The following is a 17,130-nucleotide window of genomic DNA, read 5'->3' on the forward strand; positions in this document are numbered from 1 at the left end:
TTCTTTAGCCATTCAACACATTTTCTAACACTTTGTGTTCCAAGCCATGGCGCTTCGGGTTTTATGACGCCCTGCCTTCTCTCAGTTCCCGAAAGAGAAAACACAAAATTTGATTTTTTTTTAAATTTTGATCACTCACAATCCAGAAGGGCGTCGCGCCGCCCCGAACTGCAGGCTGACGCTAATATATTTCATTATTAAACACTGATTTTTTAAAAAATCTGCATACCTGACATGCTTGAATAATATTCAGTCTTCAATAAGAGCACTTTACAGGGAGGCTCGTGTTTCGTTTTCGTAGAGTGACTCTTGGAAAGGAGAGACCGAAAATGGGCATTGAATGAAGACCCATCAAAAACGCTGAAAACGCCCAATAGAAAGCGTCTCAGATCATACGCAAATACGTTGTTACTCGGCTGCATCATTCAGACAAGACCATGTACTGAAATATAAAGGAGACGCAATTTTTCTATTCATTTTTTCAACAGGCCTATAGGGCACGGCTGCATTTTGCTCTTTTCGGTAGTACTTCCCTCAATTTCAACTTCATCGAATTTGTGTTGGTGGGGAAATTCACTTATATGGCTTTTATTCTTAAAACGCAATGATGTTCGCTCTGTAGTAAAAGGCGAATATTAAGCTTAAAAACTGTATCTCGAGGTTTGGCCCCACACTATTTAGGCTAGTTACGTCCATGTCGGAAAGATCCTCGTCATGTGAATGGTGGCATATCCTGTTCGCTTAAATCCATGTACAAACCTCTGCCCACATAAGAAATTTCAGCTTCCCACATCAAACAGCGATAGCAAAATATGTTCATCTTCGATCTTTTATATCTCAATGTGGTTTGTGATTTCTATGAGAGAAGGGTCGTTGCTGTTCTATAGCGGTATACTATGAATACAGGCTGACTACAGTTCGGTCTTTAGTTTCCATGAGGGGGAGTATGGGCTCTGGCTTCAGTACAACGCACTAGCTGAGTGTTTGGCTCCACTGAATACAACTGCTTCTCTCGCAGCCGGTTCGTGGGTACCGAAACCGGGCACCGAGAAGGAGTTCATCGAAGTCGACATGGGCAAGACAGCCAACCTGTATGGCATCGAGACCAAAGGCGACGCTGCTCTAGGAGCGTGGGTCACTTCGTTCACACTTATGTACAGTTTGGACGGTGTCGGCTACAGCCAATTGTCGAACGCCGATGGGTCACCAAAGGTACGGACTCGAAAAATTTGAAGGCGAAAGGCAAGCAACCGAAAATATTGAATGTCTTTCAGAGTCAAAAGCTATACCACTTACTCTCATCCCACAAAATCTTTACTAGGTCAGGTGAACAGCATGAAGATGTGTGAGGTTCTCTAACCGATCACTAGTTCTCTCAAAGAGCCTTTGTTAATATTTTTTGCAATTATGGCTGGTGGTTGCAGTAAGCGCTGTTTAAAATACAGTCTATGAGCATCTGGTATTATTTATGTGCTGATTTCAAAGTGTGATAAGGCTGCATCAATGGTGGCCAAACTGCTATACCTTTCCCTATCGTACTTGCATTGATGCCAGCTTGGTCAGATTTTACACTCTCTTCCTTTAACCTCAACATTTTATTATTTTTTATTTTCATACCTTAGCAATAATTTCTCATTATTATTGTAACAGAGCCGCTATAAAGTGCTTGTTATTATAGACATTGCTCAACACTCCGTCTAGGTGTAAATCTCTAATTGTTATCACAGAATCATAGAATAACGCCACAAAATCTCAAAGAAACATGATGCTGATGAGGGTGCGAAACGTTTGTATAAGAATATTTGAACAAGTCCTTCTGCCGCATTCTGGAAGGTATTTCATCTCATTTTCTTTGTCATCCAAGCTTTCGTATTACATATGACTCGGGGCTATCCAACATGCAACTCTGTAAACCACAAAGCACGCAATTCAAACAGTGCTACCAATGCAAACCTCAGTGCCGACCTAAATATCGGAAAACGTTCTGTCCGATTTAGCAAAGAGGACGTAATACGTCGGCGACAAGAAAATTTCAATCTTGTCGTTTTTTGAAATCAAATAATCAAACTCGGCTACTGTAAATCCTCCATACTATATAGTAAAATGTCGGCAGCAATGACCTGAAGTCGTTCAGCGAGCCTAATAGGACCGCAGCGGCAGAGCAGATGACGTTGTGAGTGTGGGCATAGATCACTATTGGCAGCTATGGCCTCGTCTTTCTTATAAAATGTTGTCAACAGTCTTTAGAATCTGTACGAACTTCTTATTGACTCTATCAACGTTGTACCTACTATTAGTCTGTATGAACACGTTTAAATAGGAAGATAATAGAAGCTTGCTGCTTTTTATCATCTTTAGTGAATAAAATACTGTACATAAAGTTGATAGGTGGATATGCTTCCTTGTATATAATCGCGTCAATATACAGCACCTGGAAAACCTGGAAACAATTTCAGATGTCAGAAAGAGTTGTCTAATTTGAATTTGGTTCAATTGCTAGACAGGTCTGCTGAAGCGGCAATAACCTCCATTGCCTATCTGTCAGCAGATGGGTAGTGGAGGTTGAGTCGCCCATTTTGAATAGCGCTTCCTTGGTATTGTATAAACATGGGAGATTTTTATTCTTCCTCCCTTTCCTTAAGTGGGGCCTCAATTCAGGTCCCGCCCCATGCGTGCCCGATTACCACAAATGGAATACTTTGCTCGCCCTGCATTTCTTTAGTGGCACATATACCTTGACCACTATTCGTCATTTCAGGTGATGATATTAAATCAGTAAGTAGAACAGCCCTTGATTTACGGTATCCCTATTTTCTGGCTTTGGACAACCACAAAATGTATTGAATTGCAAATACACTAAAAGAAAAGGGGCACCGTTTCATAGCTGCATAAGTAAGCTAAGGCATGACGTCAATGACCTCTTCTTTATTCAGAGAAAATTTCACTATTATAGGTAAATTACACTGACCGAGCATGGAAAGATATGCTTTTGTATTCAGAAAATCTCTTGATCACACTATTATTCTGAAAGAAGACATACCATTAGAGCATTCTCTGTCCCACAAGCAGTCGTGAAATCGCGAACCGAAATCTTTGTTTTCTTCAGACGAAATAGGCACCGTAGTTCCTATGCCGATCGCAGGTCAACCGCGCTTTATATAAAAGCTCTCAACTGCACCCTAAATCCAGCAAAGGATGGTCTCGAGTCTCATCGTTACATAAAGAAAGGCCTCTGCTTATGGTCAACGTTCGAGCAATGCGTGTCAGAAAACTTTTGCCGAGACAAAGAGCAAGCCTCGGAAGAAAGAAGAAACGGCGCCGAAGAACTCTACGTGAGCGCATCTACTTCGTTTCAAGCGAAACCGGATCGCCGTAAAGTGGACGGCGGAATCCCTACCGGAAGTAAAAAATAAACGTAGAACTCCAAACGAACACGCCACTCGAGTTCAGTGGGCCACTTTAGTCTATTCCATGTCTCCCTTATACTTGCTGAAAACGGCGAAAGAACAGTGCATTACTAAGGAAGGCACAGCGTCGGAGTAGACCACATCGGTAGCGAAACAAAATTATAATTTCACGTGCAACTAAATACTCAGACTGGTCCTCTGTTCCTAGGTTATCCTCTGTCCTGCTAACGTGATTGGCTGCATGAAGGGCAACGGTGCATTTACAATACGTCTGCACCAGAGAGGAATTGTTCAAAACACTGAATCGCTTGAGCGCTACTATGCCCTACGTTGCACAGATTTATCTTAGTGGGCCAAGAGGGTCTGGTTACTCTCAACGATAGCCGCCAGAACGATTCGTTGCTGAGCTCGGTTGTCTGAGATGACACAAGGCGCTACAAGCGTGTGGTCTCGTTTCTCTCACTGGAAAGCAAACGTAACAAGAATATCGGAGCGGCACTGCAGGTTCATGGTCTAAAAGAAGGAAGATCCGGCCATTTGAAGTGCACGCGTCCAGGATGAAAAGGATCCCATTTCTCTACGGCGATCAATATTGCATGCGCGCTCGTCCTAGCCCTAAACGATGGAAAAAGAAATGCAACTGAGAGGGAAGTGCAGAAAGACTTCGACATCTGTTTTTAAATGCCAGGATGTTTTCAGTTCACTGATTGCTTCATGTCTTCATCACCAGAAATTTTTCAAAAAATGCAGGTTTACTTGCTGGCCACAAGAATGTCAAAAGCGCGAAATAAATTCACTGAGGCCCTCCTGCATGCATCGTAGAACGACCAGACCTGTTTACGGTGGTGCGTGCAGTGATGTCTGACAGCGCCCTCCGTCGGTTTGAGTGGAAGTGAAGCAAATGAGTGAATGAGTTAGTTGATCTATTTATAGAACATTCTTTTTTTACTTTTCTTCTATCGAAGGCCGCATAAACTGAGGCTTCTGGGTAGTTAGTAGTACCTCACCCAACCTTTCTTCTCAATTTCTTTTTAGCGGTACCTTTACTGCCTTTCAACCGCCGGTTACGATAATGAGGCTCTGTTTCAAACTTGCGCTGTCTCGTCTAGTTAGCAAGCCACCGCTTTTAGAAAAAGTTAAAGGTCACTTCATGTGACTGCCGGTGACCCAGACCATACAAACATAGGACATACAAGCTACGATTTTTATAACCCCTGCCTGATGCATGCATAATGCTTGCGAACGGTCTCCAGAAAAGTCAATGAGTTACCATGTTTTCGAGAGATGTTATAATTTACAAATTTAAACGCCTGCTATGGTAACGATTAAAAAATCGCAACAAGCAAATTTTATTAAAGCACTGCTGTCGTTCGTGCTCGCACCATGTACTCTGATATCAAGACAGGGCACGGAAATGATATTTATAGTAAATGTGCATAGGTGTAACTGACCAACAAAAGTAACCTCTGATGTCCTGACTTTAATGGCGGAAAAATAAAAGGAGACAAAAAGAAGTCTAATTTGTTAAAGTGACACGAATGACAAAATTATGTTAGTTTAAACCAACTTCAACACCAACGAAGATGCTACATTTCTTGACAGCACCAAAGTAAAAAAAGGATCAAAATGCAGGTGTCGCCACCAACATAGATTTTCGTTACCCATCCCACTGATGTTCACTTGAAAGCAGCTATGAAGAATTTCATACGGATTTAGACGTCACGAAGTGGATGATTTTAGAATGCAGTTTTCCCAACGATAAACGCATCTTTCGGCGCAGAGTAAACATCACCACACACGCAGAGAACCACGGAATAAAAGTTCACTAAGAGAAACAAAATAGCAGAGTTATGTAGCTTTATTCATTCTCCCTTTAAGTGACCATCGAAACCAACCTGACATACGCTTCTTAACACACCAAACCTACTAGCTTCAGATTCTAGCAGAAATATGGTTGTACTTGTCCGGATAATGAAGGTCATTGCTCCCTCCTTGCTAAATGTCATCGGTCATAACTTCCAAGCGACTAGTTAAGCCTGACATGCGCTTCTCTTGGCGTCGGTAACGAAGAGGCGCAGTTACTAATTATGGAGCAGCTCGCACTATCTGTGGCTTAACCCAGTTGCCAGCCTCAGCACCCTCTCTCAAACTTTGTCACGTTCTACTATATTTGATGATGCCGTTTTGTAAAACAAAGATGCCTGTAAAATGCTCGTAAAATGCTCGACGTTTTCTGCTGAAATATAACTTTAATACAGCCGTCGGCATCTGAGCTTCAAATATTCGTAACTACATAACGTAAAAGGCTGATATCCGCTCTACCACAGTGGAAAACGCACAGTGAATACAAATATAATAGGAAATGATTGTTATTGTGTGTGGCGTTTCAGCTCCGATTGGCATCATCTTTAACCCTGAAGAAGTGAAAGTTATTTTGTCAGGAATTATGTGGCATTGTTTAATTGCATGTTCAACGTGTCTGGAAGGTTACCTCACCGCCTAAGTATTTAATGCCTATTTTATTACTCCAATCTGGATTCGTTCAAACTCTGAGTTTACCTCTGTATACATGTCTCTAACGCGTCTTATGTCTTCGCTAGAACTTAGTTCTGCACGTCATTAGCACAAAGCAGGTGTCTTTACCAGCACTGTCAGAGTGCACCAATGAGTTAACTCTATTTCTCTCTATCCTAAGCCCACGGTGCTTGTACTTACACTAATGCAACCAAGTTTTCGACATGACCATATGGTGAACGCTTAGTGAGAAGTTCAAGGTTTGCACAGCGGTGGAGTACGAGCTGAGAGTAAAATTTGCTGAAATCGTGATTGAGAACCTGCACGGTCCTGGCAGTGTAGTTTTTGTTCAGAGGAACAACCCATTGTGAAAGGCGCTCCAAAATCTAATTCCCTGGAGCCCTCGGCAAACTTCTGGAACCATTTGTCTCGATTGAGTTCAAAACTCGATTACGCGGATCGGGGAGCTCAGTAAAAGAAGCGATCCTTTCAGGAAATCGAGTATCGTGCATGAACTTTCAGTTACTGCGTTGTTTCAATTAAACTCAGCTGCTACTGGAACTGAATTTTTTTTAGTAAAGGAATAATTCGACGAGGCCGTGTACCGTACTGGTCATCAACTACACGCCATTTTAATTTGCTCTAATTCTGTCGCATGCATAAGTAACACATCGTTTTTTTTTTTTTTTGTAATAGGGAAATAATTTGAACTGAAGTGCATGTGCGGAAAATACGAGGCTGGACAAATAATGAATTTGCAAGGGAAGGGTGTCGGCATTCGCTTTTATTCCTTACCGAGCGAACACATTAAAAAACATCGAAGAGATAGCGCTGCATATTACTGCTACTATAAATACCCCTTAATCTATAATATAAAGCTCTGTTCTTGAAGACACCATGAAATATTTTATGAACGTGTGTTTTTTTTTTTAGTACAAAGTGCTTTTAAGACGAAAGCTTACATAAACAGTTAGCAATGCGGTTCGGCGGTGGTGAAAAATCCGCGTGACGTCATCAGAACAGTCACGTGCTTGCAGTGTTCCTGCAGATAGCAACTGCAGCAATAACACGTTACTGCTGCTAATTCACCTTTATTCACCTCTTAATATATCTCTGGTTTTCGCATTCAGAACATGTAAGCAATTATTTTTCCTTTCCTCCGTAATGTTTCATGTTTCCAACACGCTAAGCTTCTACGGAAATTACAATAGCTTAGCATGCTTTCATAATAACGGAATTGTTGTGTATGAAAAATTTCATTACACATGTCTTTCTCTACCTAAGTAGGCTGTCTGCTAGGAATTTAAAAGCGAATGATTAAGTATAAGTTTCTCAGTTTGCATTTGTGGAAAACTTGTTTCCCGCCTTCGGCGCGAGCTTTCGATCACGGCCGGATTTGCCTGCAATTATACGAACTACTGAACGCATACATATGGTTGACATGTCGCAGGCTGAAACATGTCTATTAATCACTCGGGGCGAGGTATAAGCTTTTCCAGTCGTACAAGTAAAGTACACATATGTGGAGTGAGATTAGAAAGCGAAGATAATTAGCGATATCACTTTTTTAACAATCATGACGGTACATACATTGAATAAAGTGCTTCGCTTGAATTCTGGTCCACTTTAACTATTTATTTAAGAAACCTGCGGGCATACGTGGCCCAGTAAGGCTTTTTCGCTTTTTGCACTGTTTCTTAATCGCATTCATTCACTTGCCATGAATTCATTCACATACTTGGAGACGTGGTCTCATCAGGTGAGCTTTGTAATAGTGGTAGCTTGTTTCTTGTATTCATCGACATAATAAATTATTCATCACCCCATTTAATAAGCGCATAACTAATGGCACCCCACTCACTCACTCACTCACTCACTCACTCACTCACTCACTCACTCACTCACTCACTCACTCACTCACTCACTCACTCACTCACTCACTCACTCACTCACTCACTCACTCACTCACTCACTCACTCACTCACTCACTCACTCACTCACTCACTCATTCACTCATTTGTCATTTTGTTTATTCTTCAGGTTCTGGGCGCCAACCATGACGCATCGTCTCTGCACCTGCAATACTTCGACAAGCCGTTCGAAGCCCGCTTCGTGCGAGTCCAGCCTGTCAGCTGGGAGAATATGGCGGCGTTTAAAATGGACCTCCTCGCCTGCGCCATTGGTAAGCTTTTGTTCTTTCTCTTTATGTCCTATTTTTTGATGCCACACTCATGCTACGCTCAGGCTTCAACTGCGTGGTTTACACCTACACCAGCGTTGCAGAGATAACCTTTATTTTCTGTTTATTTGCGATACCAATAGGGATTTATTTAGGGATTTACATTAGCAGGGCACAAAGTGACGCAATATGTAAACACGAGTATCCAAATAAACAGTCATAAAGAAGACACTTTCAAAATACTGGAATTTCGTATATTTTCAATGAATGAATTTCATGTATCGAAAAAACGGTACTTTTGTGCGACGCTTAAAAGAAGGGGCGAAAATTTAGAAGCTTTTGATCTGCTAAACGGTAAATGCCGTAAATAAGAGTGGGTGCGGAGCGGAGGGGGCGCCAGTCTTGCGAAATACTTAAGCTGAAGGGCGAACTTGCAAGTGTCGATAGGTGTAAGTACAAATGGAAAATGACAAGTTTTATGCACAACAGTAAGCTCGCCAGTAAAGAAAATGAGAAGAAATGTGTTTTTTGTCAATAACAGCTGCCTTCAATTATGCTACGCAAAGAAAAACGACCACACGAAATCTCCGACATCGCATTCGCTGGAATTTCGGAAACAGTTGTATCGGGATGCATTTTCCTGGAAATCATTTTTATGATACCTTCATGCTCTTAGATCCTCGTATCTCGTGCCTCAGCTATATTCATGCACGTCGCAAGGATAACGGGTGCAGGTTCGAAGATCTGAATGCTGTTCCACATTCTTGAGCGTCTCTCAGTTTTGCCCAAGCAGATATTTTTTCAAATGCGAATGACAAAAACATGCTTATGAAACTTCTGCTATATCAGCCCAAATAAAGCAGCACTGCAGTTCTGAAGGGGGAGTAAAGAAGCATTCACCTTTGTCTGTCAGTATTACACACAAATGCTTGCATTTTCGTTTCATTATTTTTTTTTTTCATTTAATTCCCTGCCTTATACCGTCTTTTCTGAATCTCTGACTTCTTTCTTGCAACAAACACAGCAATGCCGTATGAAATATTTTTTTTTTCTAATTTACATTTGCTTTGCAGAGACGTTCACGGTTAAACCCATTGGAACACCAGGGTCGCACGCAGGTAAGTGACGTCTGGTTATTCCCCTCATTTAAATTATTTTGGCCCGAAAAATAAAGAATTCACCGATAGTGAGGATCGATGAACATTTGCTGATCGGCAATTGTTCAATATTTGCAAAGCAAACGTACCACTGCTGCAAGATGGCCAATGGCACGGTGCGTAAATTGCTTTGAAAAAAGTGGCTAATATTGGCGCTGTTTCGTGTAATGCGTTTATATTTCTTTCTATCGTGGCAATTACCCTACCAGTTTCCTTTCTTTATTATCACATTATTGGCTCATTATTCTACCCTTTCCAGTCCGATATATTAAAACAATCTAGAGAAGGAACATTTATGGAACTAGCTGGATTTATAGCAGACCTCTGTAGTGCGCCTCGCTGAACTAGGCCACAGGAGAATTGCGTAGAGTAACGGCACGCTATAAATTACAGACGCCCAACACGAGAGCCTAATTGCCCAACGGAGGATGCCCCTTGTCCAATAGCAGGAGCAGCCTAGAATGCAAATACTGCGGCAGCAGCTGCGGTGTTGAGGGCTTTCCAGCTCCCAACTCTTTGTTCATCTCCATAGCTACCTTTGAAATTTCCTTTATTCTCCTGGTACAAGAGTTGGCTTTTCGTTTGTTACACCTCGACAACCGCAGCTGTAGCGGATGACCGATTTCGAGCTCGTTGAAATTCCAATAAGCTTCTGTACAAACGCGTGATAACAAAACTCAGCGTGAACGGCAGGGATCAAGGATAAGGATGCTTGTTATGAAGCATAATACATAGACTCTCATGGTAAGCAAGAGCTACCACCGTATCAGCAAAAATGAAGGCCGTCAGGGTGTACTCGTTTCGGACATTTTCCCCTTTAATGAATTTATTCCATGATTATATCATGACGATCGTGAAAAAAAAAAAAGAACTGTTGTAGCGGAAATTATTCATCCTGCTGTACATTTTACGTGGCAATGTGTACAACGTGTACGGTCAAAAAAGCATCGCAGATGCCGTCGCCGTACCCTAGTTTTGGGGGAAAAAAGATTGTTTTGAAAAATATGCACGCGATATCGTATAAAAAAATGTAGTGCGACCATTCTTTGTGCAGCGTCCAGCGTAGTGTCGTAGCACTTCGCTTCCCAAGTTGGAGGCTAGTTTGCTATAAGCATCTGAACCGACGAATTTTACCTTTTATGATTTATTTACCTTTATTTTTATTTAGCTCTAATTGTGTGCCGTCCATTATAAGTACACCGGGGATCTGCCGAGAAGTAGGACTCGTACTACGCCTTCCTCTCCCCGAAAGCCAAACCAACTAATGACATTTAACACTTTGCCAAACGCTGTCCCAGTCTCTCAATACGTTGACGCTCACTTCCCCAGAAGTGAAGCGGTTGAATGTATATTAAAGCTATTTAAGTGCCTATAGTCTGGTAAGAGGTCTCAGAAAGTGTAACTATAAACTTCAATTTAAAGCCGACCAAAATGCCTTCGCATTCATTTCAAAAGAAGTAAATACGAAGGCTGATAATCAGAAAAATAATGATCTGCTTGTCACATGTATTAAGTAGTTGAACGGAACACGCCTAGGTCATAAAATGTTATGTGCACATAAAATAAAAGCTCCGAATACAATTAGTCTGTGTCTACTGGCGCTTATATAAAACTCTACATTACACCACTGCACCTCCGGTTTACTGCCTCCGTTTGATGGGACTATAGTCTCCACAAAAGCGTCTATTGTCGTTGGCCGGAGTTTAGGCTACATTGAGATCAGTTTTGTTATTACGGCTTAAATTTGTGAATTTCGGCACCGATTATATAATTTATACGGGAATTGTTGGCCGAGAACGTGCTTATTGTACTCGTCATCTTCATTATCTCTATGACCGCAGTCTGCCAAGAGCCGATGGGATTGGAGAGCGGCCTCCTGGACGATCAAGCCCTGCACGCTTCTTCCGAGAGAGACGAGCAACACGAGGCCAACGAAGGAAGGCTCGGAGCTCGCGGATGGGTGGCCGGAGTCGCCGACAAGTACCAGTACTTGCAGGTGTGCAAAGAGTTTCTTTCTGGGAGCTCTGGCGGCCCATCCAGCCTGTTCCTTCTATGGCTCTTTTTTAGCTGTTGTCATTGTAGCAATAGCGTATTATTCGAAGGACATTAAAAGTGTATCACTGTTTACTTTCGCAAATCAAGGGGCAAGAAACGAAATTGCAAAAAAATTCTTGAGAAAAGCTGAAAGACAAATAACAAGGTTATTCCCTCCCTGCACACAGCGACAATTCCAAGACTAGGAGGTTTTCAACCCCTACGGAGACTCTCCTCCTTTAAAATTGCGGGAAAGAAAGCGCGAAGGCTCCCGATATTTCGCTCAAATACTTAGTTGGTGTGCATCTTGTTGACGTGTATTCTGCATCTCCCCGTAACTTTCAAATGCACACTAGATGCATGAGCTGGATACGCCACAGTGCATGTCACCGCTTCTTTACTAATCCTGCTCGATCGGGACTCGCTTTCTCACACTACGGAGCGCTTACATTGCAGGTGGACTTTGGGCAGCCACGTGAACTCACCGCGGTGGTGACCCAGGGCCGACAGGAGGCTGAGCAGTGGGTCACCTCCTATCTGGTGCAGCACAGCAACAACGCCCACCGATGGAGCACTGTCAAAGACTCGGACGGAGCCGATATGGTGCGACACCGTAATGAATCACTATAGGCCTTAATGGGAACAGTTTGAGATTCTCTGGTTGCTTTCTGTGGAGTTAAAGACGTCAAACTAATGCAGGAAAGCGCATCAAAAATGCAAGAAGGTGCAGTTCTTACAACATGCGATAACGATGGGCGGGGAAGCGAGATAATTATTACGGTATCCAGCGTTTCGACAAAATCTCTCCCCTTGGCTTAAGGCGAGCCCTTTTCACAAAGTCGGATAGCGAACAGACCGAAACATTTTCTTCGGACAGGACGTATAAGCGCAGCTGCTGAGATTTTTGTTTTTTTGACGTAGCAGATACCGTTCACTGTTCCACTGCATGCGTGGGACGCAATTTTCAGGGGATAGAATGAATAATTAGCGTTTTATCTTTGGCTACAAGTCAATGGCACTCTTTTGGGCAAAGGACACTTCGGCGTAACAAACTGCACAACAAGGAAAGTATGCGAGAGATTCCTTGTCTTCATCGTACGCCTCACAAACCTAAGCTGGCAGGCTTTATGCTCCTCGATGCGTAATTTTATTTCGCCATTCAACAATAAGCAGCAAATTTTTAGTCCGGTATCTTTCCTGCGAATTGTTGATTTACTGTCATCGGCTATTGCAACGCGAGCAAAAAAAGAAGATTCTATAGGAAAGTGCTACCTGTTGGCGCGAAAATACAGTCTGAATTTATGAACACTTTCACGTATTGCGGGTTTTAATTGACAGAAATAAATATCACTCATGTTAAAATGTTTTGTCATTTTGTTGTTCACCTTCCTAACAGCCTAAATCCGATCAGGGATACCTTGGTAATTTGTTTCTTCGCTGTTTCACTCGTTTCTAAAGTAATATGTAGGTAAATTATTTCGACTGAGATTGCAAGCACGCCTTGAAACCACAAACTCGCATACGTCAGCCAGTCTGAGCTCACTTTATCCTTTTGTGCACGGCAGAAATTACCTGGTAATTTCGTTCAATCAAGAAGTAAATGACACGAAGAAAAAAAAAAGAAATCGCATTTATTGCTCATTTCCTTTAAGCCTACAGTGAACAATAAGAGCGAACTGTGTTGTGATATATCAGCAAAGATGATCCACTAGCGGCTCAAACAATGATCCTGCAGACTGATTTGTTTAATCTTGTTTGTTCTATTTCACGACTCCTCGGAAACCTTATTTCACAACATCTCGGTGCGACACAGGTATTTACCGGCAACTTCGACGCCAGCACACGGGTAACGCGTGTGTTCCCGCGGGCGGTCAGCGCACGGTACCTTCGCATCGTGCCCGTCACCTGGAAGAACTGGATTGCCCTCCAACTCGAAGTCCTTGGTTGCGAGCCTGAGCCGAGGCCAACACGTAAGCGTAACGCCATTTCCGTTTCCTCTCCCCTGCCTTCTAGCGGTGGTTCGATTTAAGTTTGGATTACGGGGTCTAACGTCTAAAAGCGATTATGGCCATGACATACACGATAGTGAGGGCTCCAGATAATTTATACGATGTGGTGTTCTTTAACCTGCGGTGGCACCACACAGGACTAGGGCTCTTGGAGTGACGACTCTGTCGCAACGCGGCCGCTGCAGCTGGTATCGAATCCAGGTCACCCTACTGATTAACGAGCGCCCTAACTAACCAGTCACCACAACGGAGCCCACGTGATGCATGTTAGGAGTACACCAAAATTGTGAAGCTTGCTGCGCATTCGTTCGTGTTGAAAACTTCGGCAAAAAAAAAAAAAGGACAAAATTCATGCGCATGCGCGCCTTTGACGTCATGTCCGGGACATGTACGTTACGGTTGGCATGTGTGAGCAGTGTGATAATAAAGCAATAAAGAAATTTTGAAAAGCTATTCAAATACATCTATAATTCAGCTATCCAGAGCCAGATAAAAAAATAGCTCTTTAACGTAAGGTCGCTCGACGACTGGCTGTGTCACGAGAGTCAATCAATCGTAATTGTAAAGAGACAAATGGAAATTTTCACGGACTATGATAAACATAGCGAAATGGAGTACGTGTTTGCCTTAGAGAATATTTTTAAATCCTCATCAACCTGACTATACCCACTGCAGGGCGAAGGCCTCTCCCATATTTCTCCAATTAACCCGGTTCTGTGCTAGCTGCATCCACTTGACCCCTGCAAATTTCTTAACCTCATATTTTTAAATGTAACTTGTTAATCCTCGCGATGCCTTTCAATGCTGCGGCTGCGGTTGAATCCTTCTTTTTTTATTTCAATCAAATATCAGTCACTAATCGTAAAACATGAAGAATAGGGAAATGTTTATTGATTAAGGGTCAGAATAGATGGAGATATGACACATTTTTTTGCGGAGAACTAAATGAAAACATACGTGTGAGAATCCGAAAATGAAAATAACTTGATGAGGGCCTTCGGTTCTCCATGGATATTTATCTCTGTAAATAGTAGGTGCTATTGTTTATCTCAACTACTAAACAGAAAAAAAAAATGGAGTACAGCGAAACATTGATTTATCAAAGGCCGGACTCCTGTATAGTCGTATGACACCTTAATTCACTGGAGAAGAACACGAATAAATTGATTCGTAGGAGAGACCGAAAAATGAAAATTAATTTGACGAGGGCTTTCACTCCACCGTGGCAATTTCTCTGTCTGTAACAGAGAATCTACTTCATAAATAAACTGCTAGCAGTGACGATGATGACAATGACGGTGATAATTACCGCGATCGCGAAGAGACATCGATTGGTTACTATGGCAATAATTTTTCGAAACGCACGTGGACGAAATAAAGGCGGTCGCTTAGTATAACTGCCACCCCGAATTTTTCAATGTGCCCCTTTGGCAGAGGCGATCAGAGGACCTAACTAGGTGAAAAGGTTTAGGGAAATGCGCAGAGAGAGAGCGCTTATTATTCTTATTTTGAGACGCATTCAGTATATGTAGAACGTTTATAATGCCAGAGCTAACCTCCTTTACGAAATAATTACCGTGCGCCGTTAAAACAAATGGTATGCAAGCTATTATCGCTGAACTGCCTGAAGGGAAAGCAAACTGTGAGCACGGTAACATAGTTGAGCCCATTCCTTTCAAGCGAACTCGCCTTCGCGCGTTGTGAAATATCGCTGAAATGCATACCATAAAGTAAACCCACAAGCTCACACTCATTATTCAAACTTTTTCCGGCGGTCGGTACTCCGGTGGTCGGAGAAAACTTCCGGCCATAAATAGATCAAGCTACGCTGTCTGCTCCCGAGCAGTAATGATGTGTTCTTTTCTGCTTTAATCCACGTTTGCTCTGTCTGTTCGCTGCAATTACGGGCTACGGTTATGGACCTTGGAATAGAATGCAAGCTCTCCGAAATTAATGACTTCGCTCTGTAATTAGTCATTTCGCGAAATATCTACGTTGTTATATTCTCGTTAGGGGAAGGATAAACGCTTATATCACGTTTTTCACTCGATAATTTTATAACCGAATAAAAAAAAGAAAGTAGCCAAAAACATCTTAAAAAAGATGGCCTCGAAGAACAGTTTGCATTAATCTGGTTTCATGCTGCCGGTTGTAATTATCACCAAGGGAGCTATGACGATAATCATAGTAATTGGCGGAATGAAAGAGTATAGCGTCACTGCGCTCGTTCAAAGAAGAGTTGTCCCCTTTTTTTATTCAATTTGTCCCTTCACTACGTTAAATGGACGGTTTGCTACTCTCTGCTTGTTCACAGTATACGATTTTATAATGGAGATTAATGACTGCACCTCGCTTTGGATACATCAATTTACTGTGTGCAATTTGAAGTATTTATGCCCAATATATACAGCCCAATCCCACGGTAATGTGTACAAAAAGTAGTATACTTTTAGAAATTTATGCGATCTAGATGTGGAGACTGTTGCGGTATGCGCTCTCTAACGAAACACTAAAACCCGCAATAAATGTCTCATCAATTTTATCACTACCAAGAAAGCTCCAAAAGGAAAACTTGCGTCTTCCTGAGATGATCACAAAATAAATAAATAAATGAGGAAATAGTGAGCGTAAGTGGCGGGATCAATTATTTGACAAAAACGAAGGACGTAGGGGATGTATAGTACATGTTTTTGGCTGATGTAATCATTACTCTCGAAAGAGGTAAAAGATGCCACGATGAAACGCTTTTAATCTTGATTTCATTTACGTTTAAGCTACAACTATGTCGCCCACAGTTAAAATTTACAACTATTACACTCTTACGTCTACTTCCCTGTGACGCTTCACTAAAGCGTGTCTGTGCTGATGGAAATGATTGCAGTAAGCATCAGGTGAGAATCGGCAATCGGCTTAGCCAAACTGGTGCGAAATAGAAAAAAATGTTTTTTTTTTTTTTTTTTTTTTTTTTATTGCTGTTCTGCACTAAACCGTTTTTTAGAAACCAGGGTCAGACGAAGCGTCTAATTCATGGAAGACAGTACCGCTTGAGGAAGCTGGTCGTACAGATTTGAAACCATTGCGAACAAAATCTTATGGAAAATACGCGGGGGGAGAGGAAGGAGGATGAGTAGACGGTCATGGTTGGATAAACAGATGTCTAGAGTTCTATTCTGCATAAACGGCTATAAGTACACATACCCACCCCTAGAGCAGATATTCGTGATATTCGTTAATGAAGACATATTCAGTTTTCGTGGTTGAACATTCGAAATTTACGCAGTTCTCCACTACGGCATCTCTCATACCTTGAGTTTTTTGGGGGGCCGTTAAACCATATAATCCAATCCGTCCAAATTTGGCTTCATGTATTTTCTTGTGCATTTCCACCCGAATGGCGGATAGCCCTAACTGTGAAAGATGCGGCTGCGAAGAGACCACACAGCATCTCCTTTGCGAGTGCCCTGCTTTTTTAAGCGAAAAGTATGCGCTGCGTTCGGCTCAGGACCATCTTGACAGCCGTCCTTTCACAGAGGAGAAAATCCTCGGCCCATGGCCACAGAAGGCGTCTAACGGCAAAGCCTTCAAAGCACTTATGTGTTTTATGAGAGACACAAACTTGATTGAGAAACTGTGACTGTGCTCCTCGCCGCCTTACCTTTCCTATCATTCTCTTCTATCTTTCTCCTTTAAACTCCTCATTCCCCTTCCCTAGTGCAGGGTAGCAAACCGGAAGCTTTCCTGGTTAACCTCTCTGCCTTCTCTCTCTTTCTCTCTCTCTCTCTCCACCCGGTTGTGCTCGCTGGCCTTTCATCACCCGTTTCTACAAATTG

At 42.3% G+C, this 17,130-nt stretch overlaps 1 protein-coding gene across 3 annotated transcripts in view; it reads left to right on the forward strand.

Annotated features, from left to right (window-relative positions):
* LOC146179546 (uncharacterized) overlaps positions 1 to 17,130 on the forward strand; it is a 214,980-nt gene that overhangs the window by 88,447 nt on the left and 109,403 nt on the right. For 2 of the 3 annotated variants that reach the window (XM_084579198.1, XM_084579200.1), the window contains exons 42-47: positions 1,019 to 1,212; positions 7,962 to 8,103; positions 9,174 to 9,218; positions 11,099 to 11,253; positions 11,748 to 11,894; positions 13,105 to 13,267. In XM_084579198.1, the coding sequence (XP_084435324.1) occupies positions 1,019 to 1,212; positions 7,962 to 8,103; positions 9,174 to 9,218; positions 11,099 to 11,253; positions 11,748 to 11,894; positions 13,105 to 13,267 (846 nt within the window). The remainder of the gene's footprint in view (positions 1 to 1,018; positions 1,213 to 7,961; positions 8,104 to 9,173; positions 9,219 to 11,098; positions 11,254 to 11,747; positions 11,895 to 13,104; positions 13,268 to 17,130) is intronic. The other variant, XM_084579199.1, reaches the window with a different exon arrangement.

Source organism: Amblyomma maculatum, chromosome 9, assembly GCF_055883805.1.
Source record: "Amblyomma maculatum isolate TAMU_Amacu chromosome 9, ASM5588380v1, whole genome shotgun sequence".
In the NCBI taxonomy this organism is placed as follows: domain Eukaryota; kingdom Metazoa; phylum Arthropoda; class Arachnida; order Ixodida; family Ixodidae; genus Amblyomma; species Amblyomma maculatum.